Source organism: Macrobrachium nipponense, chromosome 6, assembly GCF_015104395.2.
Source record: "Macrobrachium nipponense isolate FS-2020 chromosome 6, ASM1510439v2, whole genome shotgun sequence".
Classification (NCBI taxonomy): domain Eukaryota; kingdom Metazoa; phylum Arthropoda; class Malacostraca; order Decapoda; family Palaemonidae; genus Macrobrachium; species Macrobrachium nipponense.
The window spans coordinates 4,461,635-4,477,825 of NC_061108.1; the positions used below are offsets into that span (position 1 = coordinate 4,461,635).

Genomic DNA, 16,191 nt, shown 5'->3' on the forward strand with positions numbered 1-16,191 from the left:
AATGTTAGCATACATTCAGGGAGCCAAAATGAAGTTGACTGCCAAGAGGTTTGGGCAACCGCAAGGCATTGTTAATTTCAAGGCTTTTGCCGCCTGGTTACTCAAGGGGTATCACAGGGTTTGGGAATAAGTACTGAGATTAGATAAAAAAAAAAAAACATTCACTTATCAGATCTCATATACGAAACACACTGACTTAGGTTATTTTACCATTCCTGTCTGTTAATACCTTGTCTGACATGTCGAAAAATGATCAGGTTGAAAGCTTAACAAGCATTGTTTGTCAGAGCTGTGAGTTGTGCAATCTCCTTATACTCTGTTTTTTCCATCTGTCCATCCGCCTGTGGTGTTTTTGTATGGTAACACTGCGTCCCGGGCTTTAAATAGTTACACTATGTGTAAGTTTTAGATAAATAAAAGGATATCTGGGTGTACATTTGCAACTGAAAAGTGTTTTAATAATATTTACCTGTATGCGAATGACACCGTTAATATTCGAAATAGGATATTGTGCTATTGTTGAATGTAAGTTGAATGTAACTATCTAAAGCCCGACGCAGTGTTACCATATGCAAACACCACAGTGCGGAATGGACAGATGGAAAAAAACCGAGTATAGGAACACACAGGATGAACCTGCGGTGGTGGATGGACACTTGCAAAGTTGCCACATCATCTGTGGGATGCTGGATGAGGATTTGGTACCATTCTTTTAAAATCTTGGTTCACAGCCAATATCACTACAAGATTAGTTTTACATTCACTTCTGCAAGGAGGTCATCCTCAAAGAGCGCAGTCTGGTGTTCCTTGGAGTCAGTTGAGGCTCTCCTACTTGACAATGTGTCTGTCCATCTTGTAAAGAAAAAGTCTGTTGCTCAGAACAGGTGTAACAGATGTTTTTTTAACATTTTTGGTTGTTAGACTTACAACGACTGTTGTCTGTCACCCAGTGAAGCAAGCCATCACTGTGCCAGAAAAGAATATTACCAACAGCAATTACTGGATAAAGTGATGGTTTTGTATGTTTTGTTTGTTTGTATGGTGTTTTTATGTTGCATGGAACCAGTGGTTATTCAGCAACGGGACCAACGGCTTTACGTTGACTTTTGAACCACGTCGAGAGTGAACTTCTATCACCAGAAATATACATCCCTCACTCCTCAATGGAATGGCCAAGAATCGAACCCCGCGACCACCGAGGTGAGAAGCAACACCAAACCAACCACGCCACTGAGGCGCTCAATGAAGGACGTGGATTTTTGTAGAGAGCGCTCTCTGCATAAAACGAGAAACTATTCCCTCAGGTTGGTGACCTACAACTGTGTTCTTGCTTTGAATGGATCTCTGCTCTTTACCCGGAGCATGGTTAATAGAGGATGAATACCAAAAGAGACTGCAAACGAATTTCCAGTAGTATAGAAACAATATTTATCAAAACAACATTCTTGAGACCACATTCAACACTGAGAACTCCACTGCTGCCAACGGTGACCACGACAATGACCTGGAAGATGCCTCTATTTTCTTTAGGGCCAAAATAACTTATCTCCTCATTAAGTCAGCCTAACAAACCATCCAAAGTATGACAGAGACTGGATTGATAACAAGGACTTTGTCCTCACTTTGTGTAGTCAGAAACTGATATCAACAAACACAGCAACAAAGGTCCTTCTGTTATAGAAGGCTCAATGATTCATTCAAGGTTGGTACCCCACAGCATCCACCAGTCCACTTTCCTGCATCAGAACCACAAGCCAGTACACGGTCTGTCAGTCAGCTGTTTCGTTTCAATACCACACCCCTTGTGCTTTACATCTGACTTTGTGGAATCACTGGCCGATTCCTTAGGCTACATATAACCACAGAAGCTATCTCATCTTCAGTCCCTATGTAAGAGTGTAATGCCTCATCCACTGCTCTGGCAATGTACTGTAAGGCATATGAGAGAATGAGAGATGTGTGTAAAAAATAGCCATAGTACTGTACTGTATTATTCTTTTACTCATGAAATTTAGTGAAATTTAACTCTGGACACTCTCTGGTAAAGCTATTTAGTCTGGTATAAAACTTGTTGCATACTAAATTTTATTGTTTTTACTATGTATGTATAGTACAGTACTATATATATAGCATATATATTCCAAAACTGACAATATACACTTATGTTTAATCAATATTCACAGTCTAGTGGATTTTTGTTGGAAACAAGAAACACAATGGATGCAGTATAGAATGAGAAAAGTTAGCCTGGCATAATTTACTAGCACACAGTGCTGATGCATTTTATTAAAGTTTTCTATTATCCTTAGGTCTCTTGAGCATTTTTTTTATTATGCTGCTACATATACATAGCATTCATCAGCTTATACAACGGGCAGTACAAGGCATACATTTTTTGTCTTTTTTAACTTTAGTTTATCCAGAGCACCAAGTTAATATTAACTCTCCCTGACCTAAGGCATACATAAATACAAGTACATTTGAATCACCTGTGTGTTGTGATATGGTACATACAATTGTGAGTACTAAGTGACTTGAGTAGTCTATTGTGAAGTAGGTCTAGAATGAGACATATTGGTCATTAATTTGCAATATTTATGGATTTATTCAAAATGAAAATTGCTTTCATTTAACTTTATACTGCAGTAATGTCCTGTTCACCCTCTGTGTATACTGTATATATTATTGATTTTGTAAGTATTTGTTCATGTGATATGCTCCAGAAACTGCATGGTTAGGCTAGTTCTATGTAGCCTAACATAGGACTTTCACTATAGGCATTTTGCTACCGTCCACAACATCCTTTTAGCAATTAATGTGAACGTCACTCTACAAAAGGACTTGCCGTAATTAACAAGCAAAAGATGTAGACTGCAGTAATAACCATCAAATATCCTATATCTAACACAGTTCCAATAATTTACTTTTAGATTATTAGATAATTTTAAAAAGTCATTGAATATGACTGGACTAACCTACCATAACAAATACCCAAACCTTGTGTTAGAAGTATTTCTCATTTAGCTGCAAAAAACAGGCAGGAAAACTTGAAATGCACTTAAGATAAAAGTTTCTTCTGATATAGTTTTATATGCTTGAATCAAATTAAAACATCCTGGGGGTCACAAACAAGCTGAAATGCTGATCACAGAAGGCAGTTTTACATAAGTCTAACACTATAGATAGTGCCCATCTGAACACCTGCAGCCACAGAGTTACTTTGTTTCTCTTACAACTGGTGAAATATATTTCACTGTCAAACTCACTACTGCAAACTAAGCCTCCTTTTAATTAATGAGTACTTCCATGCATTACCTACAGATCGCTAATAGGTTAAGCATCCATTGCCAGTTTCCATTAACACTTTTCAGGGTGATGCTTTGACCTCTTTTTGCAAGTCATCCCCTCTGAAGCTTTTGAGACTGTGCTGATAGTCTATGACATATACCTAGAGAACCCCTTACACCGCACTTTTCAAAATAATAAATTTGGCCCTCCTTGCCTCAACTACAACCATCTTGGACTAACAAACTTTAACACAAAACTGTCTACCTTTCCCTTTTGTACCACAAAACTACCTACTACTTTGAGCACAGTTCTCATGACTCAATTTTCTGTCTACAGGAAGCATGGAATCTTTCTCATTCCTAATAATCACTATGCAGAATTTGTGTATCAAAGTTGAAACCAACTTGATAAGTCTTTATTCCCATTCACGTGTAAAATGTACAATGCCAGCTATAGTCTACTTAGTTCAGATCCACTGTATAATAAACCACTGTCAAGTAGAACATGGTGGCTAAAGCATTCCACTGAGAACTACTTGACCTTGAATAATTCACCATTTTCATCTACACCACTTATCATCAAATCTAGCACTTAGTTCATTGAAACATGATCAGTTTTAATGAATAGGTGCCAGTTATTATAATATCATCAAGGGCAACAATTATAAAAGTCTAACATGTTGAGTAATATTTTCCACATTAGTCAAGATTATTCTACCAGCATAACCTTGTTTTAAGTGTTATACATAATACAGTACTGTATTATAAATGCTTTCGATCACTCAATTGATGGGCTGGAAAAATTCAGCCATGTTCATCATTGACAGCCTTTCAGCTAGAAACCAATTTTGGTTTACAGTAAGTTATCACTGTATCCCAACTTGATGCAATCAGAGGTGTCATTGGAAGATGCTGAGGGGCCTTAATTCTCATACTTATATTCAAAGATGCTGAGGGGTTCTTAATTCTCATACTTATATTCACAGTTCAAAGCCTCGTATCTAAATGAAATGAACTCAATCAGTGCTGAAATTGAGAACATAAGGTTTTAAGGGTGTAACAGGAAAAGGTGGTAAGTAACCTGGAGGAAAGAGAATGTGAACGGAGATACAGTAAAAAAAATTATTCACAGCGTGATGGATTTTCTTAAAAACTTCAACTACTGTCCGAATCCTTCTAAGACTCTTTAAGTTTCTTTCCATTTAACAATATACTACTGTACCAGTCTCAGTTCCAGAACCCTATCTCTGTAGGTGTTCCAACAGTTTTCAAACTTGAAAAATGCATCACGGCATAAACATAGCAAACAAATAATAAGAAAACTCTTAAGGGGAGCTGCATCCACCAATGTGCTTCAATATTTTTTGCCAGTCACCAACCAACTTCAGCTATAGCAATCACAGCTGACAGAAAAACCACCAACCAAATGCCTATTCAGACCCAAGAGTACAAATATATCACGTCGGTCGCAACACAAACCAATGTCAAGAACATAAACAATTCATATGATTATATAATATTTATGCAATAAAAACAAATTAAATTTAAAAAAATTAGAAAACTTAGATGGATAAATATGAAAAGCATCAAGACAACAGGAGTGAATTCTGTTATTTTCTCTGGTATGTCCTTAAAACTGAGAAAAGACTGCAATAAATCAAATTCTTGTAACAGTTTTTAAACCATTTCAAGTATGGCCATTATTCTAAGTTTTAGCACAGCTGAACTCCATCTATAACTCCAGTACAGATTTTACTAATGTCAAGTTCACTCATTCTGTGGTACTATTTAACTGTATTTCAATAGTTCTATCTGTTTCCTCCAACTTTACTTTAATGCATCTCTTGAAATTCTAAATTAAACACAAAACAATATGGAATACAACTTATAATAAATTTGAAGTTTGTGCCACATTCAAGAACATTTTTTTGTGTTTCTGAGCAACAGGTGATACTGTCACAGGGAATAGTACATTACAGAAGGAAGACTAGATTGTCCCATTTCAATACAAACCTCCAAACCAATTTCATAACCTACTTTTTCACTCCTTAAACTGGACTATGCAACAGTTAATAGGCTATAACAAAAAACAGCCCTGACATGGATAGCTGAAACCTATACTCTAGGCTATTTTTCACCTATCTGATGACCAATGAAAACTAAATCATTTTGAGTGCAATATAGAGAACCCTCTAGGATAGGCCTACGTTTCTTATTTAGTTTAAAATTATGTCGACAGACTATATGCTCTAGACAGGAAGCTCCTGTTTACAATTTTTATACTGGGGTTGTAGAGCTTACGCAGTTGAGAACAACGGACACAGGTTCATGCCAAACAAAGAAAAAAAAAACCCTTTAATTGGATATGCTATAGCTTGGGTCCTAACAGAACTTAACCTTCCTGCCCTGATCTTAGGGTTAAAATAGCCATAAAACTTTAATGTCTGAGCCAAATGTGGTGCAAGACCTTGAACCTGCACTTTCAGCTTTCTTAATCATTTGTACATCACTCCTAAAGAAATTACCCCTAAATTAACGTTACAAATCTTATTTAAAATTCTGAAATCAAAATCTGAACATAGGATATTCTTAAATCATCGTTTGTCCATAATAATATACTCTAAAAGTTTGTTTCACCTCGGTTACTTGTGGCATGAACTCGGCAGCTTGCATAGCCTAACAACCACCATTCAATTTTAAGTATTCCGAGTCATTCCAAGTTCATTGCCTCCTTTTCTTCATTCCTAAAATGATCCACGGTATATCTTAAAAATAAAAGAATATGAATATATGACAATAAAGGCAAACGCAAGCCCATATTCATATCCACATTCCTCATTCAAAAACAACCGCGGAAACCGAAAATGTGAGTTGAACAGTTCCGTTCAATCACCACGCCCACTGACGTAAAAGAGCCTCTTAAAACTTTTAATCGTAACGTTCAACGCTTACGAGACCGAAAATTCCTATAAATAAGCAAAGAAGAAAAATAAAATGAAATTACATTCCAAGCACAACTATACAAAGCTCAAAACAGCTATGTCAACCATATGACTAAAATGATAAAGCGTTTCACCTACAATATCATTATCTGACGGCACTACACATCAACTGAACGCACCCCAGCTGACGACATAAACAAACTTTGTAGCCACTTGTTACGCGTTTCTCGGAGTTTTAATTTCTCTTCACTTAAGCAATTACCAAAACCGCTTCATTCAAAACAATATTAAGACTCGATGGAAGGCAATTGAAGGGGCAAACTCACCATGGAGACGTCGTAAAGAAAGCTCGTCCAGAGGCATTCCAAGTAATTCTTCATATCTGTCTTGCCGCCACTTACATTATAACACTAACGTTTTCTACACAAATATGTCGATCGTCGTGACTCACGAGTTCCGTTATTTGTGAACTGTTTAATGAAAAACTTGTGTAAACTTTCACATTACACTAATTACTTATTATTTCTGCATGCAGACACGTATTTTACATTCCGTTCACGTAAAATAAGTAAACACAAATTGTGTACGTGCCTAATTCATTAGACGCACGTGACATATGTAAGCAACGAACGTGAACTGCTCACGTCGGTCAATGGGTGGTCATAAATAATGGAGCGACTTTGTGCTGTATCGTATTCATGCCTTTGGCTTTGTTTTCGGGATAATGGGTTCTACAGTTACGTACCACAGTCCTAAAAAGGAATGTTTACACACAGACACACCATATTTTTGTGGTCCTCTGGGTCTTTGGGATTATAATATTCCCGTTGGTATGTACTAGGTAGTTCTCTTATTTGGGTTTGTTGTTTCGTCTACGTCTTCTTTCTTTTTTCGTGCTCCCTGTTGCCAGCGTCCTCTCCCACGATCATATGTAGACTACTTCTCTGAACTCATCCCCGACTCTGATAAAATATCACTATAATCATCGGATTCTTATTGTGGCTGATTTGTTCCATATCTAGGAAATTCACACAACTACTGGTTGGTTGGATATCTGGGGGCGTTCCTCTTGATTAGTGCAGTATCCGTTCTGTATTTTTCTCCAATAAGAACATTACAAAAATAATGTCCTGACTGACAAAGGTAATTACAGGGTGGCTTAATTGCGGCCGTCTTCACAGCCGCCTAAAGTCCTCATATTGTTATCTCTTTGAGATATGCAATGCACTGTAATGAGACAAAATTGCAACAATAAACAATATTTACAAATATTTTGCAACATTTTTATCTATACCTATTTCTCTTTCATAGCCAGTATAGTGTTTTCTTGTATAACTTGGCATGGTACTCAATTAAATCTATATTTCTCCAAAATTTCACCTTTTGAGAATATGTTGGCTACGGCAAAATATAGTAGAACATATTTTTACTATATCAGCCTTTTATTTTTAGATATATGCTGCTATAGATTGCGACTATTAAGTTTTTAGGTTATGACCAGATAAGTATCTCTGTATGAAAACTAACTCGTGTAACTTTATGCAGATCGATTGGTATTGCTCAGTGCAAATGCTTTCAAGCAAGAGATGGTAGCACTGTTGGTGGCTTATGTTTTTATATACAAGATTAGTATCATATCTTATGGTGAAAGTCAGGAAAGAAGGTTATATATATATATATATATAATGAATGTCTGAGATTTGAAAGAAAAATAAATTACCGCCTTAAACATGTTAGAAAACTCATGACAAACAAAATGCCTTTATATATATATATATATATATATATATATAATTATATATATATATATATATATATATATTATATATATTTATATGTAAATGTCAAAATGTTCAGCTGAAGTATGATACTTGATGATGTTTGTTTATAAAGCTAAAGTCTGTTTCTACACTTGAGTGATGATGAATGACTGTAGATAAATTATGATTAAAGCCTTCCTTGTTCGTGGACATAGTTTTAACTGCTTACTCATCCGTCATATGTACAACAATAATGCAGATTCAATCTTAAAATCATATGGCGTCCTCCATAATAACTACTAATCTCATTGTCTAGCGCTAAGTGGAAGAAATCTTGCGCTGGAGACAGAGGAAGAATAATTTCAGCAATCTTGTGGGTATCAGAATCATTTCACCATGTTTCAGCAACTGCTGGAGTGATTATATTCAAGTGAAAATTATCATAAGTCATTTTGCTAATCTGCATGAATTCTAATTTGTGTTTGTATAAAAACTCAATAGTTTTATTTATCTCAAATTTTCCGTTCTTCCTAATTCCCCCCGACCTTTTTCACATGAATTAATCGCCTTTACGATAAACCCATCTCATACATTTCGTTTTTTTATACTTTTTAAAGTCTTTGTAAAGACTATAAGCATATTATGAGTTTCAAAACTTGAAGGATAATCCGATAAATAAGATATACTGTGTTCAAAGCAACTGAAAACGTAGAAGCAATCCTTTTAAATTAGTTCCCTCATAAATTTTGTTTTCTTTCATTTATTATAACATAGACTAATGTAATATGTGAAGCTCTGTCTCGTGCTGTAAAAATCCAAACTGATTTCCAGACTTGTTGCTTTCCGATTAAAAATCTGAAGAATTGTCTAGCTTAATAGTCATTTAACTGCAATTTGATGGAGATATTACTTGTCTGAATGCGATTTAAAGGAATTATAGCCTGATCCATTGTACTGAATTTTATGGACTCTCATTTACCTAGCACGTAGTACCTACTACGTACTACTCTTATGTTCGATTGTATCGTTAGATTGATTAGAAAATGAAACTGTAAAAAAAAAAAAACAAAAAAAAAAAACTGATAAAGGATAACTGATGAGTTCTTAATAAAAGCATAATAGATCTTTATTTATGTACAATAAATGAGAAAAGATGTTTATACTTGGCAGAATTAACTGATTATTTAATGGTTAACCCTTTTTATTTAATTCTGTTTAGAACAATGTGTATAGCTGATCTTGCTGTGACGTCAAACTTCAGTCCCTGTGACCTTCAAATGTTCTCCTCCGTTTAATGTCCCACTTGACCTGCTAAAAGAATAATGACTTCATTCACTGTCTTCTAATTCATACTTTAGCTTTTTTTGCTTCGCCCTCTTCATTTCCCCCCACCCCTCGTCTTCTCTTATTCACTTTGTTACTCGATTATTACCTACGTAACTGATTTTCCTGTTTTGCTTATTTACTCATTCACATCGAATTTCGTTAATCTAACTAAATTTGTCAGCTGTGTTCTTACAGTCTCTAAACTTTTTTTTTTTCAAGCTCCTATCTCGAAGGAACACACACACTCCCACACACACACACACACACACACACACACACACACACACACACACACACACACACACACACACACACACACACACACACACACACACACACACACACACACACACACACACACACACACACGACAGCCTGTGGGGTGGAGGTGGATGGGTAGTGGCAGAGCAACTTTGCAACTGAGTAAAATGATCAGCTAGTCCTAGTCTTGTGGAAGACCCTTTGTCGTATGAGATGAATCGAGGAGTATCCTAATAATAACCCTGCCCTTTAGAATCAAAGGACTCGGTCGACTGTTATCCTTAGTAGGAATGAAGATGGTATCCAGAAGCTATTCTTGTCCAGCCCTTAGGAGGAAAATCCTCATTTCTAACAAAAGAGGACTGTACGCATAGGATTCCTCATCCGTCGACTGAGAGCCTTTGTCGCAGTGACATAGATAGTACTATGGAGTTTCTGGAGGAATGGCTATACTGATCCTGCTGAGTATTTGTGGTCTCTGCTGGAATTCGCAATGTAACGTTTTCTGCAGAAGGGCTGATTCCAGATTTAATAGTTAATGGAATGAATGTAGCAGTAAATATCGTTTTTGACATCTAAAATAAACCAGCCATCTGATGGCACGGGCCTCTTAAAATGCTCTTCAGCAGCCCGTAAATTGTTATTATCATCATCATTATTTTCAGACATGCAAACCTAACAGAGGACAACAAACACCAACCCCTAAGTTGCGATATGCGTCGAACGTATGAAAGACTAGGATAAACTCGATACATTTTAAAATCAGAAACACCTGAAACTTATAATAGTAACTGACGTGATTAACCTAATTGCTATAACCACACTGAAACAGACCCTAAAACATCCATAGAAAAGAAAACAGACCATCATTGTGTGATCAACTTAGATGTATTGTACCTGCAACAAGCACCTTTGTTTGGGAGATACCTCGATCGTCTCGTTCACCGCAAAACACCCGAAAATTATAATATTATTAACTAGATTAACATAATCTTATAAACACACTGAAACCAGACCATGAAACAGCCATAGAAAAGCAACAGCCGTCATTGTATGATCAACTTTACAGATACAACAAGCACTCCTTTTTAGGAGTACGATACCTCAATCGTCTAGTTCACCGCAAACGCCACAAAATTAACCTAAATCGTATAACCAAACTGAAAAAAGAACCATAAGAAAACAATTAGAAAAGAAAACAAGACCATTCATTTGTGTGAAAGCCGTTTGAAATATAAAAAAAAATGACCCTTTATTCACGTGATCCCTTCGAAGTACAAGACTCCTCACGAGAGACGTACGATAGTCCAGTAACAGAGAGGAGGGACGTCTATCTCTGTCGTCCGGTCGGTCGACGTCGTTATTGTTTGGTTTGTCTGTGCGAAAGCCACGCCACACCAATTTCACCAGACATCGAGGATTATATATAGAAAAAATAACTCAAAATGGAAGAAACTCCGGTAAATAGATACGATTCCAAGTGGAGGCGACGTTTGTGCGGCTCTTTTGAGAAAAAGAGAAGGAATTTTTGGGATGCCTGTTGACGGCGGCGTTGGATGACTGCGGCCGTCTGCCTGCCATTTCTTTTATTTTTTAATTTTTTTCTAAATCTATTTACCATAAACTTATTTATTTTAATCGATGAGGGTCAAATTAACATCATGAATCAATCAATAATTAATTAGTATTTAAATTTATAGTCAACAGGTTAAATGTAACGATAATTTGGCCAAGGTTTTACGGCAGCGTAGGTTTACTTCGGACCTTATGCCATTACCTATTGTATCTTACCTAAGGTGTTTTTATTTATCTGGGGTTTTTGGGGTAGATTTCTGTTTTGAGGGAGTGGGAACCCCCTCCTGGTCAGGGTATGAGGCAGGCGTCCTCTAGGTCGATTCGGAGCATCATATTGACATTACCTACCTACCTAGGCCTCGGCCAAGACGGCTGCTTGCCGTCAGTGCACCACATGCGACGCACTGTAGCCATTAATTTGAGGTTCTTTGCAACGTCCCTTTAGCCCCTAGCTATCTGTGACCCCTTCCATTCCTTTTACTGTATTCCCCCTGTTCATATTCTTTTTCATTTCGCTTTCCACCCTCTCTAACAATTTATTCATACTGTAACTGCTTTGAGGTTTTCCACTGAATGATCTCGTAGGCCTCAGTTCTTGGCCCTTGGTCTAATTTCTATATCCCCTAATCCATGGAACAGGCCTAGGCTCAACATTTGCAGCGGGTAGATCTAGGTAATATAGCACTGCGTCGGGTATTTCTTTGGAAATTAGGTAGTACAGTTTCTTATAGGCTAGTATTTGGTTGTTTATTAAGAATTAGCTACTGTTACTTTTTGGGAGTCACCATAATTACCCCCAAGGCCTAGTACTAAACACGGCGAAATACATGGGGCGTGCCGATGCCTAGTGGCTGTCGTATTCGCGGAACATTCGATGCAGTCTGTGTGAAGTTTATTGTTTAGAATTGCCCTTGGTCTAATTTCTATATACTACAATTTGAACCCCTGGAATAGGCCTAGGCTAACATTTGCAGCTCCTTTGCAGGCCTTCTTTTACACTTAAGGCTAGTGCATAATAAAAGTTATAAAACGCTTGAAGTTGACTGCGGCACCCCTATGGTTGGTACTTGCCTGTCTTGTGTAAAATGGGCTTCATAAACAAAAGCTTTGAATATGGTTAAATGCTAAGGTAATTCTAGGCAATCAACTGTACGGACTGCAAGGAACGTTCTTGCAGTAATGATACCCACTAGGGATTGGGGCTTCAAATGTTTTTCACCGTGTTTAGTACTAGCCCCTGGGATTTAATTACAATCAACCCCCCAACAATAATGGTAAATTCTTGATAAGCAACCCAAATACTACAGGAAACTGTAATTTTCAAAGAAATACCCTGACACAGAGTTATTACCTAAGATCTACCATTACTAAGAAAACGGCTCAAGTATAATCAAAAGCGTTATTCTAATTGTTACTTGTTGATGGCTTTATTCCAGGTCCATAATGGTCGCACGACCCCATTATCAAGCTTGACAGTTTATTCAGCCGATGTATTTGATCACACTACAAATAACACATTCACAGATATAGTTTATTGATATGATTTATAGGCTAAACAATATAGAAAAGGGTGTATAAGATATAGTAGTAGAGATAAGATAATTCTAGAACCTTACAGCCATAATGAGAAATTTACCACTATGTATTTAACATACATTTTAACCCATTCCCAAGGGGCTGGTACAGCTTATTAAACGTTGCGTCCCTTTGAGCCTCCCTCAGGGATGAAAGTAAAAATATAAATAAAAGATGGTCATTTCTGATTATCTTGGTAGGTTTCTTCTTTAGTACTGCATTTGTAATGATAGCTAGGAGAATGTCAGTTAGGACTAGCGTAATATAAAATTCACTGTTCCCTTGTGTGTGTTTCAAGTGTCTTTCTTATATAAAATATTTTTCTTTCTTTGCAGATCTGAAAAACCAAGTTCATTTGCTAAAAAAAAAAAAAAAAAAAATTTATGTGCTCACAGAAGCAGAGATAAACAATTTCTTCATTTTAGGAGTCTGTATCCCATAAGTTTTTTTTTTTTTTTTTTTTTTTTTTTATAGTCCCTCTGTTTTTATACAATCTCTGCTTTTTTGTAAGCAGGCAAACTGCTAATTTTTCATTGTTTACTTTGATTTACTCATTTTTTCATTGTTTTCTTTGATTTAGTAAATATTGATAAATCTGTGTGCTCAACTGGACTTTATATAACGCAGTGAATTTGGACTCCTAAAACTGTAGGATTACCCAACTCTTTGTGCGGCCCTCTCCAAAGATTAATAATTAGATCTGCTTGAAACAAAGTTTTCTGACTGGGATCACTCCCAGGTCGTAAGAACTAGAGGGGTATGGTGAATGAGATAGGTTTACAGCAAGCAGAGTAAAACTCGCTTTCAGTCTGACGCATAGAGAGGGTTGTACAAGTTGTAAAAATATGTTATTAGGCCCCAGGTAACAAGGTATATATGATCAGAGCTGCTGTTTCTCCTAAATCCAATGCATTCAGTTGGAATGCACAGTGTGTTCCTTTGTCATGAAGCTGTCTAAATGACTATTTGATACATTACGTATTTTTATTGTAATAAGGTGGTGAATAAACTTGTTCAGCTGAAAATCTGATTGGAAGCATTTACAAGACTTCTATTGGGAGTGCTTTAAAAAGTTTCAATTTTGCCATTTTGCCAACTCTCACGCCCCCCCCCCCCCCCCCCCCCCCCCCGCCCCCCCCCCCCCCCCCACCCCCCCCCCCCCCCCCCCCCCCCCCCCCCCCCCCCCCCCACCCCCCCCCCCCCCCCCCCCCCCCCCCCCCCCCCCCCCCCCAACCCCCCCCCCCCCCCCCTCCCACCCCCCCCCCCCCACCCCCCCCCCCCCCCCCCCCCCCCCCCCCACCCCCCCCCCCCCCGGAATAGTGGAATCCAGGAATATTTGGAACCCCTATAAAAATGCTGAAAACCAGCCAATTCTGTTGGTTAAACTCAAAAAAAGAAAAACCCACTAAAAATGATTAAACTTGGTTTTTTAATTGTTTTATCACATAAAGTGCATTTTATGATGAAATTGATAAAAAAAAAAAACAATAAAACAAAAACGGAATTTCTGGATATTTCTCATAGAAAAATACCACGAATAGGCGAAGTTTCTGCGAATAATAGGGGAGAAATGTTCCTGAGAGAAATCCGCGAATACAGAGGTCCACTGCCTACAGCAGATCTCTTATCATATTGAATACTTTACATGTATTTTTGTATTGATATTTCCAAAGCTGGAAGTAAGTGCTACCCCTTGGTTTTCAGGAATTTTGGCACGGAGAAGTTGCGCCGGGTCCTGGTCGACAACGGAGACGAATTCTCATGACATGGAAGCATGGAGTTTGATTATCAGAGATGCACAAAACAGATCTTGTGGAAAACTGCTCGGCCCATATTTGAACGTTTAGTGACTACTTGCCCAACAACTGGAAAATTTTGGAAGATGTACATTGAACAAGAGGTAAGAGAAATTACTGGAGGTTTGTAGTCGATTTGAGTATTACTGGATGTATAGAAGTAATTATTACAGTATTCAGCACAGCAAGTACTGTATTGGTAGGACTTTTTTCTTATAATTATTATTATTATTATTTTTTTTTTATGAATACTGTATTCATGTTAGGTATGCGATTAAGTCCAGCTTTTTTGTTTGCTGAGATGGGTTTTATTTATTTAAAAAAGAAATAATGAGATCTCTTGTAATTTGTCCATTAAGAGCAAACTAATCTTTATTTATTTATTTACAATGTATTTTGTGTTAGGACAAGTGTCTTTAAACTTGTTCTTTTATTTCAGTGTCTTATCGAACAGTTATACAGCTGTAGGTTCCCTACAGCTGTATAATTGTTTGGTAAGTATGCGATAGAATTTAATTTTATCATGAAAATTATATTTTTGTTTCATTATAGAATGGAGTTTCCGGCTTTGTTGGCAATTGATTAATTTTCACAACTTCATTCACTTCAATTTGGATGGTCTGCTCCCTTTCTTTCAGAATTTTTTTATTTCCTTTTTTTCCTACTTCAATTTTTATGGACTACTCTGTCAGGTTTGGTTTTTTTTCTGTGTGTGTGTGAAAAAGTATTGTTTTTTCATGTTAAGGAAACATTTAAAGTGGGTTTGGAAAATATATTTTAACATAGCTATGATTTTATTTCACTTGTGAGAAAAGTAATTGGACTTTTATCTTTTCAGATGCGATCATATAATTTGAGAGAGTTGAGAAGGTATGTTAAATATTGTTTCCCATGGTCATTTTTTTTGGTTTTTTTTTTTTTTTTACAATAAACATTTGGTATTGAATTGTAGTTTATTTTGCAAGTAATCATGAGAGCTAATCATGTTTCCAATCAAGAAGTCACATTACACTCTGAAGTTCATGTAAGAATGGAAAGTGTTCTAAGTGACTGATTCCTCCATAAAACTCGGATTTTGTGTGTTGTGAGATGTGAATGAAAGGGTAATAAATATAGGGGAACCCCCTGGTGTTGTGAGACGTGAATGAAAGGGTATAAATATAGGGACCAGTTTTATTAATTTTGATTGATTGTCAGAGAGACTATGCCTAGGTGTGTTTTATTGTTGCGTCTGAGTAATCCAAGTTGTGAGTTGGTTGTATATGATTTGCTGTAGTTATCCAGTTTATAGTTTTTATCAGGATAGTTCCCAGTACAAGACGTGGTATTGCATCATAGCCCTTGACACTAGTATTTTATGGAATGTAAAATAGAGTGGTAATAGTTTTTTGATTGTGTTAGAAGCTGGGTTAGTTTCTGTTGTGAACTTTGGAAACATAATTTGCTCTGTCATGTTTACTCATGTTGTTTTACTCTTGATTAAGAATTTTTTTAATAAGCAGGTATCAAGGTGGATTTATTAAATTTTTAATTTAAGAATAGGGTAAATAAATGTTCTCATTTGCTGTGTATTCATTACAGCTTCATTAAAGCATAACAACCTTAGGGAGCCGTTTGGCATATTTATGTTTAAATGGCTCTGTCAAGAAATGATTGCTTAGTGGAAGAC

General features: G+C 36.8%; 1 protein-coding gene across 5 annotated transcripts in view; it reads right to left on the minus strand.

Annotated features, from left to right (window-relative positions):
• Window positions 1–16,191, minus strand: part of LOC135216328 (rootletin-like) — a 413,187-nt gene that overhangs the window by 366,555 nt on the left and 30,441 nt on the right. For 4 of the 5 annotated variants that reach the window (XR_010314855.1, XM_064251512.1, XM_064251514.1 and 1 more), the window contains exon 1: window positions 6,556–6,694. The exons of the other annotated variant lie outside the window; for it this stretch is intronic. Coding sequence is in view for 3 of the 4 variants with exons in the window: in XM_064251512.1 (XP_064107582.1) it covers window positions 6,556–6,609 (54 nt within the window). In the remaining variant the exon portion in view is untranslated. Of the gene's footprint in view, window positions 1–6,555; window positions 6,695–16,191 lie in introns of those variants that run through there. 5 annotated transcript variants of the gene reach the window in all.